This window comes from Macrosteles quadrilineatus, unplaced genomic scaffold (assembly GCF_028750875.1).
Source record: "Macrosteles quadrilineatus isolate MER2022 unplaced genomic scaffold, UCM_ALF_1.0 Scaffold_9__3_contigs__length_116548681, whole genome shotgun sequence".
Taxonomy (NCBI): domain Eukaryota; kingdom Metazoa; phylum Arthropoda; class Insecta; order Hemiptera; family Cicadellidae; genus Macrosteles; species Macrosteles quadrilineatus.
Window position 1 is genome coordinate 19,435,887 of NW_026542602.1, and position 17,679 is coordinate 19,453,565.

Consider the following 17,679-nt stretch of genomic DNA (forward strand, 5'->3'; position numbering starts at 1 on the left):
TTCCAACTTGATTTGATCTTCGACTTAGTGCGAGACTTTAAAAGCAATTAAGCTGCAAAAGTGTATTTTTACTTTATACATACATTACAATTTTTTGCAGCTAACCTTTAGAACTTGTGATTATTCATTACAATTAATAAGATAGAATTGCATTGAAACAAAATCTATCTGAAAGAGATCTCAATGAATTACAAAAATCTTCACCAATATCACTTTATGGATAAACATTGAGAGGATATTTTTAGTAGCAAATTCATATAGGCTATTACAAATTTTCCTGATAAGCAAGAAAGCTCATTTTCACGGAAATATAGCACATATTTCAAATATTTTAATTTTGTAACCATATTGACAGTAGAATCCTACACCTTCCAAAGGTGTACAGGACATGTCTACAGGAGACCTGAAGAGTCAGTCTTGAGAACAGTGACGGATGCTGTACCTGTAGGAAGAAGACCTTTAGGACGCCCAAGGCTGCGATGGCGGGACCAAGTCCGGAGGGATATGAGAAGGATGTCCGTTACAGAGGAGATGATGAAGGACCGAGAAAGATGGCGCAAAGCTGTTGGAGAGGCCAAAAACCTGCTTAGGTTTGAGTGGCCAGCTAGGTAAGTTAAGGTAAGGTAACCATATTTTTTATTCAATAGTTGGTTTACATTTTTCTATTGTCTCATTAGTCTTGCTGCAAATTGCAAATTTTAATTTTTAGAAAAATTACATGTTGCTGCAAACATTTTTACTTATAACTACAGAAAAGCCTTTTGTTTAAACACCTATATTGACATCAGTGCAGTTACTTATTAGATGTTGTTGCACATTTTCCCAATAAACTTTATACATTTTCAAATAAACTGTTCAGTTGTAAAAGTGAACAAATAAACATTATAAACATGTTAAACAACAGGGTTCAACTTCAAATAACATCAAATCTTGAACATTTTCAATGGCTTGCTTTATTAATTTTCTTTGAGATTTGCAGAAAATATACTAACGTATTAGGATTAATCCGCAAATCCCATTTAGATAAAGTTCCCATGAAAATTCGGTTTGAAGCTAACTTTATTTCCACTGGCAATCAGATTCCAGGACACCGATTGCAGCCAATAACAAATGAATTCGCTGGACGGCCCTTTATTGATACTTCAATGCTGTTAACATTCCGAAACGCCCGAATTGGATCAATCATCAAATGACCCATATGATTCGTTAATAGGTGGCAACTGGTAAATGTAGTTTGGTTATTATATTTTACCTGTTACATTTGAAATTTGTTTGCAGTTGCAAATGATTCTATTTATCATAGAACCACAACCATTACTTATTAAAAATGTTTTATTGCTCGAATTTTCCAAATAACTTTAAATCTTTGGACGTGCTAATAAATAGTTTTAACTGCACAATTATGTACTCGTATATGGATAAATCGGATAGAGAAATCGGATAGATATAACAGCGAAATTTATTTAGTGAATAAACCTCAGCAATGTTAAATACAACCGGTTAAACGAACTATAGTTTTTAGGCATATTCTGAAGTAATGGGTATAATTGTTCCGGAGTAGAACATAGCGTTCTAGGATGTGAAGGCAAGGCATGAAAACTCTTTTTATTTTCATAGAACAAGAGAATGGATCGCCTGTGTCTTGGAGTTAATGTCTTGTTATTTTTTTTTCAGAGCAATGTATATACTGATTGATTTGAATCAATTATAGTCCTGGTTTAGTGTTAGCAATCCTGTGGAATAGTTATGGATATCCCTAGGGAACATAATGCTCCTGTGCTCCCCTTCTCTACCTCCCCACCTTCCTGGACGTTTTCTCTGTACTCCCTATAAAGCTTTCATCTCATACAAGATGTCTAACTGCCATTTAGCCTAATTAGTCGCAAAATATGTGTAAACACTTTACCTTTGCCACAGTTCAAAACGTACGAAACAACTGATTTTGTTCTTAGTTATTTTGTAGTTATATAATAAAGAAATAGATTAATATTTTAAGATTATGGATTGTATCATTATCTATGACAACTAATGACATTTGAGAATCTGGTTGGGTTTAATTTAAGACAGAAAATCAATATTTAAGTTCCAAATAAAAGAAAATATATTTATTTGGCCTTATTTGAGTTAAAATTGAATACCCATATCTTCAACCTGCTACTCAGAACAATAAAACATAATCTATTTTGATCTAGGTTAAGTTTTTACTAGAACTGTGGATATTACCAATGAATATCCATAGATTATTTTTAACGTTACTTATTATTATATTTTAATATATAAAAAAATAATAATATATAACTAAGTAGTAAATTAAACATGCATGTTTTCTGATTCAACTAAAACTATAATTCCAAACAACATCCCATATTTATTTGTCCAGCTATATTATTGTGTTTTTTCCCAGAAGCTACGGTGTGATTTCCGCAATAGAGGGTCTAATTTTGTTTGGTTTTGGTTTTGGTTTTGGTTTTGGTTTGGTTTTCTAGATAGCTTGACAGTTTATGATGGTCTCTAGTGAATCGGCCCATTGCATAATTATAGTGCTAAAACGCCTTTAGTGATTTGGACGATCATAACCAGGCCCTATTACTTCAGATCCCAAATTTAATCTTACCTTTGCTAGTAAAGCTAAAGGACCTGAGCCTGTAGCTGTCCTCGTCCTCCTGTTCCTGCTGATGTTTGTCTGAAGGAACGTCCAAGAAGGCTGTAGACTTCCTCTGGTACACGGAGTTGACTCTCCTCTGCGTCGACCCCTTCCTGCGGAATCCTCCTGGACTAGGAGACTCGTTGGCTCCTCCTGACACTGGAAATAGAACACGAAGTTTTAGTTGTCGTAGGGAGTAGAGATTAAGATTCATTGAAAGACAAGGGAAAGTATATCACATTAATATTTGGAGTGTTAGGAGAGTGATAAGCGATTTGATCCTAGAGCGAAAAGGAGAGTTAACTTGATTATTGGAGAAGTGCAGAAAATATTGTACAGCCTTGAGAGAATAATGTAATAGATGTTGAAAAATTACGAGTATATATCTTGTACTGTTAGTTGTAGTAGAGCAATGTTTATTAACTTAATAAAAATGCCAAGTGATCCTGTACAAGTGATGAAGCTGGAGAGCAAAATAGAAATATGATAAGGCAATATAGAAGAATCCTTTAGAGCTGTGGTAAAGTAAAGAATGTTTTTGTAGAAAAAAAAATGTTGAATGGTGAAACATAAATATATTACAGCAAATTGCAAAGTATTGGAAGAGCACTGCGGGTTGTGTTGAGCAGTAAAGGATGTTGAGAGAGCTAATGGACAGATGTAGACAAACAATGCAAAGTTTATGTGTGGAGAGTTGCAGAGTTGTAGTGTAGCAATTAAGAGCTTTGTTAAGTAAAGTAACACAGTACGACAGTACATTTTAAGTAATTTTAACAACCGATGACCTTTATTGCTAGACACTGTTATCATTCAGTTACTTATCTACATAATATTTAAAATTATGATGTGATTTGTTTAACTATTAGAATACCTTTAGATATTAAGTTTCACACATACTTCATCCCAAATTAACAACCGTTATAACTAAATACACTAAGTGACATCTTTCTTAACAAACAATATGTGTACACCAAAAATAAAACTTCTGCATACACTTTTTGTTTAGGCATCAGTGCATTTCCTACTAAGCCAGATAAATACAGTACGCATATAACATGTCTCAAGATCTTCATGGGTGTTCCACGCTATTAAGCCTACAATAAGTCAGTGTCAAGTGGCTGCCAGCTGCTAGACATCTGCCAACATGAGACACCTGAGAAATGAAGACAGAGAGTGGAGAAAATGTATGTCAACAGATAAAGACGGGTTTGTCTTGGTCAGATTTGAATCCCTATTGTCAAGTTAATCAGTGTGAGGGTTTAATGCAACTATCATTGACTAAGGTCATAGTTTGTTTAAACTGATACTTTTCTGAATTTTATAAACTACATCACGTCCACCTTAAACGTGTGCGGATTCAAGTTTGGTTACTAAATTAGTGGAAGTCATGTTAAGGTTTTATGTCTTCTATACCATAATTTTTTATGTGTCCGATGCATTCTCCTTTTAGTAAAGTTAATGCAATGACGGTTGTTACTCGGAAAAGTTATGTGTCCATCTTGTTTTATGGGTTTTATGCGTTCATCCTTTAGTTAGGTTATAAAAAGAATTTTTAATTAAAACTGAAGTTTTATGTGCTTTATGCAGCATTTTTTGTGGGTTTTGTGCTCGTGTGGTGATTAGTGTTATGTATTCATCTTACAGTTAGCATGCTTAAGAAGATTTGATGTTCTAAAGCTGCTTGTTTTGAATTTAACTCTATTTAATACAATTGTATTCCTGCAAACAGTAGCAAAATCTGCATACACAAAAAACTATTTTTCTTAAAATTAGTATCATTAGGATAAGGAGTTTGTAACCGAGTTGCAGCACAACGTTACAAAAGATTATATTGTTTTGAAGCACATACAAACAAAGAAAAAAAGGAATTACCGAATTGTAAAATGTAAACGAATTTAGTGATGTCCTACTCGTGTTAGACCATTAAGAAAAATGGGACAACAGTGAGGGAAAATGTTAAACAATTTTGGTATTTTTTTGTTTTGCATGAGTTAGGAGTAGGATTTCATAACACGTGTTTGAGATTTGACTACTTTTTAAGTATATTTTATAAAGTTATTTCTTAGTGTTTTATAATATTAAAAATGTAGTTGAATAAAAAGGCAATGAAAATACTTGACTTGGGAGTTAACAAACAGCAGTTCATCGCAAAGTGATAAATTGAGGGTGGGAGACGAGTTTTCAGTTGTCAATTTAACACATTTCGAGACAAGCGCTCTCGTCAAAAAGTCGTTCAGCACTCAATCAAAAGTCACGGAACATTAAACTCTTGCAGGAACAATTTTTTGTCACTACTTTACTTAAACAATCCAAGTGGTTACGTTGTTTGACTTTTTTGACTGTTAATGGAGAAAACCACCTGTAAAGCTATTAAATTCATGACACGGTTTGTGTATATTTTGTGTATATTTACATGGGCATTTGTGTACATTTTAAACACCTTAGTATATGTCAAACAAAATATCAACTCTTTTGCTCCTCAAAATACTCATCATGATCACCTCACTAGATTTAGACATAACCTTGGTACTCCATATGTAAGGCTTGCAAAAACCCCGCATTGTCATGTTTACCATCAACTCGCTCTTTATAATAAACTCCCAATAGCTATTAGAGATTTGCCGCTCAATAGATTTAAGAAAACTGTAACTCTATTTCTAAAAGACCAATCCTACTACTCTGTTGCAGACTACATGGACGATCGCCTCCTTTCATGACCTATTTATACTGATGTAAACATTTATTTGATCTAAATCTCTGTCGCTGCTCTTATCTTGTTTTTAAGCTATGTGTCTCTACTCTATGTATTTTACCATGTAAAATTCTTGACTTGTCCTATTGCATTATCTGTATGCTTAAAGGAATAAATATATATTGTCTATTGTCTATTGTCGGTTACCATCAAATACGTATTTGTATATTAACTGAATTACAAAATCCCATTATTTTAGAAGCCTTGTTCGGAAATCAATGGTTAAAAAAAATAATTAAAACGGAATGTTTACAGTTAATCAACATCATGGGGTAATCAGGGAGTAGTCGTAGTCGAATGATAGTCATAGATTTGCAAGGGAAGAAAATTCCAACCTAATCATTTTGTCCAAAAGAGTTTCAACCTTAAGACTTTCAAACTTTATATGAACCCAGAGGCTATCAAATACATTAGACTTATATCAAAATTGACAAGGAGATACCAATGTTTTTACCAAATCAGAATAAAAATGTCTGGATATGTGTTTTGTTTCCTTTAATGGAATCGCTCTCCTACATAGCTATTGTAATTCGATTTCCATTTTTGTAACATGTATTTGCATTTTATTAGCATAAACTATGGATATAGAGCCATCGAAAAACATTTCATTAAACATTGAGCGTTATAGAACAGATTTTAAACTGAGAAAAATGTTCGGATTGACATTTGTAAAGCACACCAAACCAAATCTAAGAATAGAAGGGACGTTATTATTTTCATGGAATGATGTAATGTTTTTAAATTTAATCCATGAGTTTTTAAATAGATGTTTTAGCTCTCAAAATGACTGATGGCAAACAGAAATTTGATTATCTAACTGTGAAACATTTAACAACGTGCTCCAAATTTGGTAAACATTTTACATCGAAGACAATATAAACACAACAAATATTATATTATACTTTGAAATTTAAATGGATACGAGTATGATACCATCACAAACAATAGTGCATTTGGCATTATGTAATATGTAAGCATTAAACTTCACAATGGTGTTCCTGGTTAATGTTATGTAGCTGACATATTCATACCAACGATGGCAAATTAGTTATTTAAATTATCAAATTTCACTCTGAACAACGACACAATAGTTGTTTTTACAATTTCTTGCACAGAATCTTCTTCAAATATAGTTTTTTATTGGAGGAATTGTGATTATGAAAACTTAAAAACGTCGTATGATGAAGATTTCTTTACATAAAAAACATGATTTTTCTTTTGATACCAGACTATTCCTGCAAGTTAGTAATATTTGTCAAAAAAAAAATTCGAGTAAAAATAATGTCACGTTTTTAACTGACTTATCTGAAATGTGGTAGTTGTACAAACGAAAAGTTGAGAATAATGATAAACGAAATACCAAAGTAGGCAAACATCGTTCAAAGTTTATGCTGGTCCATGTATCTGGGGATAAAAAGGGCCAACGATAAACTTCGTTATTAAGACCGATAGGACTGTATTGGAGAATGTGTGTGTTCGTGTGTGAGCGTATGCCTACAGGGGTGTTGGTGAGAAAATTAGAGATATCGTGTCTGTGTGTCCACGTATCAGTTTTATTACTTCACATTTGACGCAAACATTTTTGCGAGATCTAGATCCCTAATTTTATAGTGACATTCGTTGCGCTGAGTTTTATGGCTCCAAATACAGTTTTCCTGTTCCTACATGGAGAAGTATTTTTTTAAATAGATTTCTTCGAAAAAAAGCTTTCAGTAACCACATTTTTTATAGTATATGCAATAATTCTATATTTTTTTCGTTTAATTGATATAAACATATTTGTATCAAAGCTTCTGATTTAACTCAATTCAATTGCGTTTAGTTTGATAAAATTTAGACTATTTAAGAAAGGAAAAATGCCTATACAACTTCAAATCCTGCATGTTATGTGAGTTATCCTGCTTTACATTGGATACCCAATGACTTCTGGTTACAGTCACCAAATTCCTAAATATACCCTTCGGAAAAACTCAACATTTTAATTTTAGCTCTATTGATTATCAAATTGAAAAACTCTTCCAAATAAAAAGTTCAAAAACCATTAATTATTTTTTAGGTCTAATTTTAAAAGGATTTAATACACTTTTTACCACTCTAAAAACGGCCCATTTCCTTTTACAATGGAGAAAACGTACGAATCATTCTAAAGTAAATCTATGCACTCTTTATTGCAATCCTATTTAATTTTTACTCGATAATACTGTATTAGAAACCGATGTAATTCTATAAATATCTTTACAATATTAGATGGACCGATTTGATCTACGATATATTTTAATAATTTCCTTATGATTATCAATGCTTGCAATTAGCTTGTGAATCCTAGACAAATTTGAATAATTAGACAAACAGCTTAATGTATAAAATAAAAAAGCAATGCGCAGAACCAAAGCATATGATCGTCGGGTTTCATCACAATCTCAAATAGCCTTTGATTGGCAGCTATAGATGCCGCCGTGGCACAAGCTTGGCACAAGGTTGGCTTAAGTTTGGCACGAGTCTGGGTCTAGCTTCAACTTTGGTAAACAATCACAGTCAGGTTTCGGCTATTAGGTGATATTAGAGAGATTCAATGTGTAGCCGAGTGGTTATAGGTACTACTCACTATTAAATCTGGATCCAATTTGACACATCAATTAATAATGGTATTTGACAAAGAGATGCCAATAGGTAGTGCCAATGGTAGGTAGAGAGTATAGCAGAGTTTGGACCGTTCCTTATGCAAGGAAATTTTAAAGCATGCCAATAGCATATAAATACACAAAAGATCGCCAGGCACAACATGATTTGATAGCATACATGAGAACTCCTTGAAATAATCGACAGCTGCTTTGTATGGAGCCACATATCCTGGATAATGCAAAACCTTTCCTGGCAAGGGGGGGAACAGCTTTTACATCAAACTTAGGTAGGCCTAAGTTGTTTAATGAGAGGGGCCAAAATTGTTATCTTAATCTTGGTTAAGTTATAACTGTGCCAAAGCCGTCAGTTATATACAGCTATATTACATGAAGCAAAAAATATAACAAATAAACATTGTACTAATATGTGTGAGTAAGTGTTTGTTACAATTGTTGATGTATTTTAACACACTATCCTGAACCCTTCTTTTTCAACCATACTTAAAAATATAGTTTAGGTTGGTCAGAGAGAGATGAAAATTACAATCAGTAAAATATTCTCTTTCACGTTTGAAATATTTTAGTGGTTTGAATATGCGTTGAGCGTGTTGCTTTGCCACACAAAAAGGATGTAATACCACACTTATTGACATATTCTGCACAATCCACTGGTGTAGAACCTGCAGCCTTAAACGTTAAAGGTCACGTTTTATTACTACCAGCAAAGAACCTGTTACATATTTAGCTTCTAAAATAAGCACCATAGGATATTTTAGGCCTTACAGTTGTCGCCAGTCGTTAAAATCACGTTTACGGAGTTAGACGACTCAGAATTCTCTTGGGCGATAAAACACTTCAGAGGGAACAATAAAAGTTTACAGTCGTCTTGCAGCTGCAAACTATATGGTGACAAAAGAGAGAAGGAAGGATTTGCACGGTATTTTGGTCAAAGGTTAACCTACGCATACCAGTTTGTCTTGCCTAGATGATTCCATACGTTTGTTGTATGACACAAATTCTACACGCAATGTATATGTAGTGCCATGACTAATTGGTTGACAATGTAGAATCGTGGTTTTCTGGTAACGACCGTGTAAAAAACGACGAAACACTAACACTGAACGTATTTAATGAAAGCTGTGCATTCACATACAAATTATAATATAATACAATTACTATAGTATAATACAAATTACGTAACATCATGGTTTTACTTAGTAATACGAAGATAAAAAAGAATAAAGAATTCAATACTTAATTTTAGTAGTATTAGCGAAGTTCCCAATTAGGAAATATGCTACAACAGGAACGTTTGATGGTAAGACCCGTGATTTATAGTTGAAAATCAATTATAATACTTAAGAAATCAATATGGCAATTTTAATGGAATGTATTAGTGAAAACCCAACAAGGTAAATAGAAATTAGTTCGGCTGCAGCAAAGTGGGGTGTTTAAAATAGTTATTTGTGCAACTAGTGAGCAATTGCACTTTGCACTCGAGTTGCACATTATATTTTTCCTACAGTTACCATAAAACATATAAATTGGTAAAGAAACGTAACATATTTTTACACAGAAGTTAACCTTTAATATGACATTTAATGATACAACAGTACAACAGCTGAACAGCTGATTTACAGCCAGTGCTGCCAACGTATTTCGCGCGCATACGACCTTGTCTGCATGTTATGCGCTCACTATTGTGTGCCTTCACGTTGCAAATCTGGAGTGAGACAAAGTAATTAGAGTGAGACAATGTTAACATTGTTGTTGACAATGTTAACATTGTCTCACTGATGAGCGAATTGGCCACTTTGCTTTCTCAAATCAGTGAGAGAACATGTGTTAGGTAACTGTAGGAAAATATATATTTAAGCTTAAAAATAACTAAAACTGACGAATAAATAGTATTAGATTTTATTCCAAACAGTTATGTGCATGTGTACATCTGTGAAATCCTAATATATTACTGTATATCAAATTAAATTGTAACTAAACTAATAATATTTTATTTATTTTGTATATCCTTAACCTATTAGAGATGTTGGCTTAAATCGTTCCATATTTTTACATGGGTTAGAACAGGTAATAACATAAGGGAACACCTTTCTATACGTGTACAATGACTTGAGTGAGAGATTAAAGGATTATAATAACCAGCCAAATATTGACCACTAAAAAACTAAACGGAACCTTATCCTAAGAATGAAATAATAGTAAATAACAAAATAGTTTAATACATAAAATTACTCATTTTAATAAACGAAAATAAGTTGGGTTTTATTTTACACACTATTCTTAAAATTTATTTTACAATAACTAAAAAAAAAACTGTTCTATGCATTTACCTTATTTAAAACAATAAAATGGACAGAGAGTCTTTAAATTTCGAGATTTTATATAATAACTTTCCCCATGCAACCGGGTTGTTGATTCAGCAGCGCCGCCTGTTAAAGTAGTAAAATACTGATTGAAGATTACGTTTTGATCCTGCGTCACATGTTTATAATGTAGTATGGATTTACAGCTTAGTAAACAATGGATTAGGTCGCACATATGCTCGTTCAGCTACTATAGTATGTATTATAGGTTAACACTAAGTACACATCGGACAATCTGACCGATGGGAATTTTTAAGCTTTGATATTGGCAACACTGATTGTTTTTGTGCTTATCACTCACAACACCTTCCTCCCTACCCCTCCCTGACCCTCTGGTAGAATATTGACAAGTTTTACCCAGAGGAGCGCCTAGGGTGTACGTTTTTTGTTTCGTTTGTTGCTCAGATTTACCGGGTGTGTTCTGTACCGTCAGAAATGTAATCAGAAATGCAGGCCATGTAGAAAGAAGGGAAGAAGAAAGTATGCTTAAGAAGATCACCAATGGACAACCACGAGGCACTCGCCCGCTAGGAAGACCGAAGTTGAGATGGAGAGACCAAGTCCAGAAGGACCTACGCAGAGTGGGGGCATCTCTTGACATGGCGGCAGATCGGCAGCAGTGGAGGCAACTTGTTGGCGAGGCCAAAAACCTTCTTAGGTTTGAGTGGCCAAGGAGGTAAGGTAAGGTAAGGTTCTGTACCGTCACCCTACTGTCGGTCAAAGTGACCGTATGTGTTCTATAACTTAGACTGTATTGATGAATGTTTATTCATATTTTGTGGCGATATTGTTGATTTTAGGACTCCACTACCAGAGGAGACGCGATTGACGATGGATTTTTGGAAAATACCCTTGTGTAATGCTGATAAAATATGACACAGTTATACAGATACAAATGTTTTCCGTTTTTTTTAGCATAAAAATAATTTAGGAAGTTGTGATATTTAATGAATACAAAATATGATAATTGATGTATACATGTCCACAAAATTGTACCTCAGTTTCATATTTACGCACCTCAATTTCTATTGAATTTCCTTAAAGTTCACATTTTTCAACAAATTCTCAAAATTAGTTTTGGAATTGTAATAAGTAAAACGACTACAAAAAACAATTTACTTGTTGAGTGAGCGGTTGAACAACTAGACCACTTCTAACTAAGGGTAATTTCAACCAATGCTTCAGGTTAGTACCTTAATACCTTAATACCATCTCTTCGTTTTTAACCAGGTTTACTGGATTAACTGCGTCAGTTTTCTTAATTTTATATCAAATAGCAAAATCAAATGTTCTTGTCATATTTCAAAAAAATAATATTATATACAAATATGTCAACTCACAAACTTGGTGGGTGAAGTAAGATTTTGAGTCAGTTACTCGCTAGATCATCCTCAAGGAAATCCTTGATGGAGAAATAGGCCGACTGAGTAAGTTGGTCTTTCATTTTTCTCTCAAAATTCTTGGTCTCAAGGTTTCTCAAGTTCTCCGGCAGCTTGTTAAACAGCTTCAATGCCATGGCAGAAAAACGGCGTTGTGTGCTTGTTAGGCGTGTTCTCGGTATATCTAACTTGGTAGAGCCACGTGTAGCGTGGTAGTGGACATCGCCTCTGGTTGTAAGCTCGTTCAAGTTCTTCTTGACATGTACCAATGAGGATAAGATATACATCGAGTGGACTGTAGGCACGCCTAATCTCCTGAAGATGGGTTTGCTGTGCTCACGCCGGTCACTAGAAGTGATGACTCGCATGGCCACCTTCTGTAACCTCAGCACTGCCTTACAGCTTGGGGTGTGGCACCAGAGCAGTATGCCGTAACTCAAATGGCTGTGGAAAAGGCCGTAGTAGATGGTCAAGAGATAGGATTCAGTCAGGCTGTTCTTCAATTTGCGAAGTAGAGATACTACCCAAGTATAGTAGTGTGCAATTTAGTTCAGTCATTATAAACAATTCGTTGTCATTTTGCCAACTTTATAAGCAGTGAATTATTTTCAAAGGGTTGCATAAATTAACACTAAAGGTATATTAAATAAGTAAGGTGAGTTGCAAGTTTAATGTTTAACGTCTCAAAGTTCGGTGAGGGAGTGACAGGCTCAATTTTCGGCATATCCACTAAATCATGAAGTGTTTAGAACACCTTTTTTAAAAGGTGTAAAATTTTCTCAACTTCAAAATGCCCCTGTATTGAGCTAAAAAGTGTTACACACGGATTAATTATAACTGCGATAGTTTTAAATACAATAAAACTACTAATACCGTACAAAATCTCAGGTTTAAAGAATTCATCTACCGTTTTTATGAACCAGGCCAAACCTACCGTTAACTTTTAAGCCACCCCTAGAAGTTAGTTTCCATCAAATACCTGCTGGAATGCAAGACATTCTCCGTAGTCTTGAGGGAGTCATCAGTGCCTCAGTCTGGATCTCAACTTGTAAAGAACATACAGATGACATGTCGACCACTGACTCACTGAACCACCACTGATCACTGATCACTCGTGCTAGTGTTAACAATGTCGCAACATCACTTAGTGGCGTCGCCAATAAGCTCCCAACAATCAGAGTACACTAGTGACGTCGCAACAATGAAGGCACCAACACGTTTGCCAGTTAGGTCACACCAATGACGTGGTAGTGACGTCACGACAATGGCGCACAACAATGACTATGTCCCACCCCCTACCAGCTTTCGTGAGATCTCACTGCCCACTGAACCGTACAGGATGGTACCACCTCAGAGAGATCTACGTCATCAATGACGAGTTGAAACATGTTTACCCCCTTCTGTCACTTTTGATCTAGCGCCAGCCCGCCTGTCGGGAAGGTATTTATACACTTCTACAGCACTTAGGCGGTTCCGTTTTGATGCAAGATCACGTTTAAACCTCTAACCTAAATGTCAGTAGGTGGATATGAGATCGAGGTAATGATTGTGTTATGTGCCTAAAATGATCCTTTTAGTACCCGCACATTGAATTTATAAAATCTTTGATAGGGGAATAATGTCAAACTTTTCAAAATAAAAATTTTTACATTTTGTATTTGTGATTATGATTCCTAAAACATTGGATTAACATTCAGTTGTATTTGCATGAAGAAAATTTAAATTATATTTGACTGTATTTAATGAGAAATTTGATAACGCTTGAGAAGAATTTTTTGCAAGAGTTCTGAGTGTGTAAACAATGATCTGGAAGTATACGATGTTAATTGCCAATGGTTTTTTTTAGAAAAATATAACTTAAAATAGTAAAAAAAACGATGTGTGGTTTAATTGAAAATTGGCCAGTTTACCCCAATATATTACGATAACAAGTACATTAATACGGAGGGAAAATATAATTAACTGTATTAAACCGAAGTAACCTACATTTTCCTCATTATAAAAACAAGTTATAGACGTGTGTACCTTTATATTCTAAAACTTAAGGCCACTTAAATAAATGAAATGAAATGAAAAATGATTTATTTAGTCAGGCAAAGTTAGGTAAATAGATAAATAGATAGATAGATAAATAGTTAAATAGGTTTAGGTGATGGAATATAAAAAATAGAAATTATCCCTTACAGAGTGTCCCGTAAAATAAATCCTCCTTGAAATATAAATTTAATAAATAAAAAAAAATAATATTTTTTCTTGCTGAAATATATAAAATATAGCTCTTGGCTTGGATGCAAAGTCAAGATCTGGTTTATGGGTCAAATAATGTTTAATTTTACCCGCGATTCAAGGTCTCTGACTCAGGATCGCGAGGATCTGACTCAGTCTGAAAAGTACATAGGTGTAAGCACACACCTTTCAACGATAGCCTAGAGACAGAATTAGCTGACATTTTAACAATCACCAACATCATACTCATAAGATATATTGGAAAAAATCTTACATTTCTTTGGATAAAATAAATAAACAGTTTTTCTAAAACAGATAAAAGGAAAAATCGTTGCAAAAGTCATGTAATTTCTTTGGAAAAGTTCTCAAGAAAGATCACTTATCTTTCCCTTCCGCCCTTTCTCCCAAACTTGCCAATCCTTCATCTCAGAATAAACTTTGAGAAAGTCATATTTGTTCAAGACCAATTCCCTCCATGATTCGTATGACGTTTTACGTAAGACAAACATGTCATATTTAACAAGGTTGTTTATTTGCCAAGTCGGAAATCCATTTCAACTAATTACTCAGTAATTTTCTCCATTACTGTCCCGTGGTGGAAGCCAACCTTGAGTTTTCTAAGCAAACAAATCACTAAAACACTTTCAGTGCTATTTGTTTTGTCGGTTTGTTTGCCGGAAGTATAAACTAAGCTATTTAGCGGCGTTAGTTACGTCTGCGTTCGAGACCAACAGGTAAACAACCCGCGAAACAAAGATCCCCGAATAGATTAAACAAAGGCCCGCAAATAGTTTAGCAGCTGCGGCCGTCCTCGGACGCTATTGGCTGGCAACGATGACGTCAGGAGTGACGTGTGTACGGCAGGGAAATTTCCCCTCGGACTGTCTTGCTTTACCCCGTTAGGGAAATTTCGTTTTATTGTTGAAGTAGCCTATAATTAAGTCGGTCTTGACCTTGAGGAAGTTATTTAACTATCGTTAACTAGCTTTAAATAGAGTTTTGTAGTGTAGTTTACAAATTAATATAGTAGTAAAAAAAAACTTTAAATGTTTAATATTTTCCTGAATTTTTTACCCTCGATCTGGTATTAAAAAATGACCCTCCACTATATTTTGTTAAGTTTAATATTTTACAGCTTTAAAATGGTTACAATTTTATTTTTACCAAAAACAACTTGTTTGAATCATGACCATCAGTATTATTTTATTCAGTAGAAAAGTTCTTGTTGTAATCTGTTTGGTTATTATATTGCAATATTCATATTCATATTATTTTGAGTAATATCGTTTGAAGAATGCTACTATAGAAGATGAGCATTTCCCCTAGTTATATTAATTTTGTATTTTGGAATCCTCTAGTAAACACCTCATGCTTATGGACAATGTGTTGGACTATGTATTTTACAGCATTATCAAACGTAACGGATAGATAAAAAAACTTATTTATTTACTTCATTTAGCAAAGATACATTTTTTATAATCCAAACAGGTAAAAAAAGGAAAAAAATAAAAAAAAAACTATAGGGACGTTGCTCACAGCCTTGTGTAGTTACATACAATATTACTCGTCTCATGGCACTATATTGTTTGTAAGAACAAAAAATACATAAAATAACACTTAAAACAATATATTTACACTTATACTGTTTACTCAAAAGACGGTAAATACATAAAAGATGGTAAGTGGTGATCGATATCGACTGGACACTCCAATCATCATCAGACCCAATAGGCGAAACTATACTGTTTTCACTCTACACAAATGCAGATTTGTTAAGTAAGTATAGGTTTGCTATTTTAGATTTCATAATATTTTTATTAAGTATTTTACCTATTCCATAAAATAACAAATAAATGACTTTCCCATGGAACGTTGAGAATAATCGTATGTATGTTTTTTTAACTTAACGAAAAAAAAAATCATTATTAAAAGGTGATTGTTATAATTTTTTTCGTTGTAATTGGTTTGTTAGTCGTAATAACATAGAGTGAACGACACAATCGTAATGGTTACGGGTGGTTAGTAAACCGAATATTAAGTATATTAAACTTTATCACCTAATCCATAATATATCCGGGTGATACAGCACTACTATCACCTCACCGCATGATTAACCATAACCGTGATAACGTAATTATCTGTAGGCATTATCTCTTGATATTGCTACATCAGTAATTACTTACCTCAAATTAGGATTTGATGTCTCGCGTTACGGGTAATTCCGTTTATGTTTTATCATTATTAATATTTATGTGTTAGTTTTTTGAAAAAAAAAAAAATTAAGAGAAATTCCCTCATTTGTATATGGTTAGCAAATTAATGAGTACACGATGAAGTATGCATTAATAAGGTGGTAATCGCGATACTGGGTCTGCAAATATGTTTATGAATCGATAATTCTTACTGTATCCTTATCGATACATTTTATTTACAGTTATTAGTGTGTAAATTTTCTAAGATTTTCCTATAGCTGCAGTGTACTAGTTTTTATAAGTGTATATAAACTCCAGGCAAAACATTAAATCTAGTAGAGTGAAAACTTCAAACACTAATTGTTATTAAAAAGATCGTCAGTTCAAAAAGGAAGAACTAGTTGCTTCTTCTAAACACGGTACAATGATTTTATACTAAAGATTTAATCACGTACTCTTTCTTGAATGTTGATTTATATTGGTGTTATACAGGGCTATTCAAAAATATGGACCCAGTTCCGGGACTTTGTATCTCGAAAAGTAAAAATCTGAGACTAATATGTTTTACACCATTAGAAAAAAAAAAATTTCCAAGTTTTATTTACAATCATTACAAATGCTCAATTAATTTGTCCGTCTGTGCACGGCAAACATATAAGCGATAACCGATCAAGTCCAACACATGAGACAGCATCTCTTGTGTCACAAATTTCTTGAAATTGCCTGAGCCAACAAGTTGTGCTTTTTTCTGGAATACCAAATTCGATGAGAAAACCCCGCCGCACTGTAATAGGAGACTCAGTATTTGCAAACTAGGTCACAAAGAAAATTTTATGTTGCATGATAGCCATCTAACTAAATACTTATGGTAAAACAAAACGGCTGCCCATTGTTGCGATAACCTTTTCGGCCGTTTACGGAATTAAGGCAAAAAAACTTTGAAAATTAATTTTTTAATGGTGTACCGGTACAGTTTATGTCTGTCCGTTTTATACTTTTTGAGATACAAAGTCATGATGTTGGGTTCATATTTTTGAATAACCCTGTATTTTGTTAATAGATTCTGTTAAGTTGTCGTTGTTACTTTTTTGTGGCAACTATCACTGACCGCAATGTAAGACCTAATAATGTTCAGTTAATCATCTTTGTAAGCTATTTATTGTAACGTGTACATTGTTCTCAAAGCTAAATGTTTGCATGATAACTTACATAAGAGACTGTACCTAATAATTAATAATTCCTAGTAAAAAAAGAAATAGCAGAGTAAGCGTATGAGTATTTAAAACTTATTAGATGTGGCAAATTCCACAAAATATGTACAGCTAGGCTACATTTTTTTTAAATCAATACAGAGGCATTATTAAATTAGTATGAATTCAGTGAATTACATTCGTAGTTTTGTCCGATTTAGCTGACTAGTATAGTTATTAAAATTTGATTCGTAAAATAATGTACAACAATGTAACAGTTCCTTCCAATTATTT

General features: G+C 33.7%; 1 protein-coding gene across 2 annotated transcripts in view; it reads right to left on the minus strand.

Moving 5' to 3' along the window:
* The window catches only part of LOC129002191 (GTP-binding protein GEM-like), a 169,869-nt gene that overhangs the window by 15,645 nt on the left and 136,545 nt on the right, over positions 1 to 17,679 (minus strand). Inside the window, exons 1-2 of one of the 2 annotated variants that reach the window (XM_054429824.1) lie at positions 12,757 to 13,065; positions 2,615 to 2,803 (exon numbers count right to left, since the gene is read on the minus strand). In XM_054429824.1, the coding sequence (XP_054285799.1) occupies positions 2,615 to 2,803; positions 12,757 to 12,847 (280 nt within the window). In that variant the 5' untranslated portion in view covers positions 12,848 to 13,065. Of the gene's footprint in view, positions 1 to 2,614; positions 2,804 to 12,756; positions 13,066 to 17,679 lie in introns of those variants that run through there. The other variant, XM_054429823.1, reaches the window with a different exon arrangement.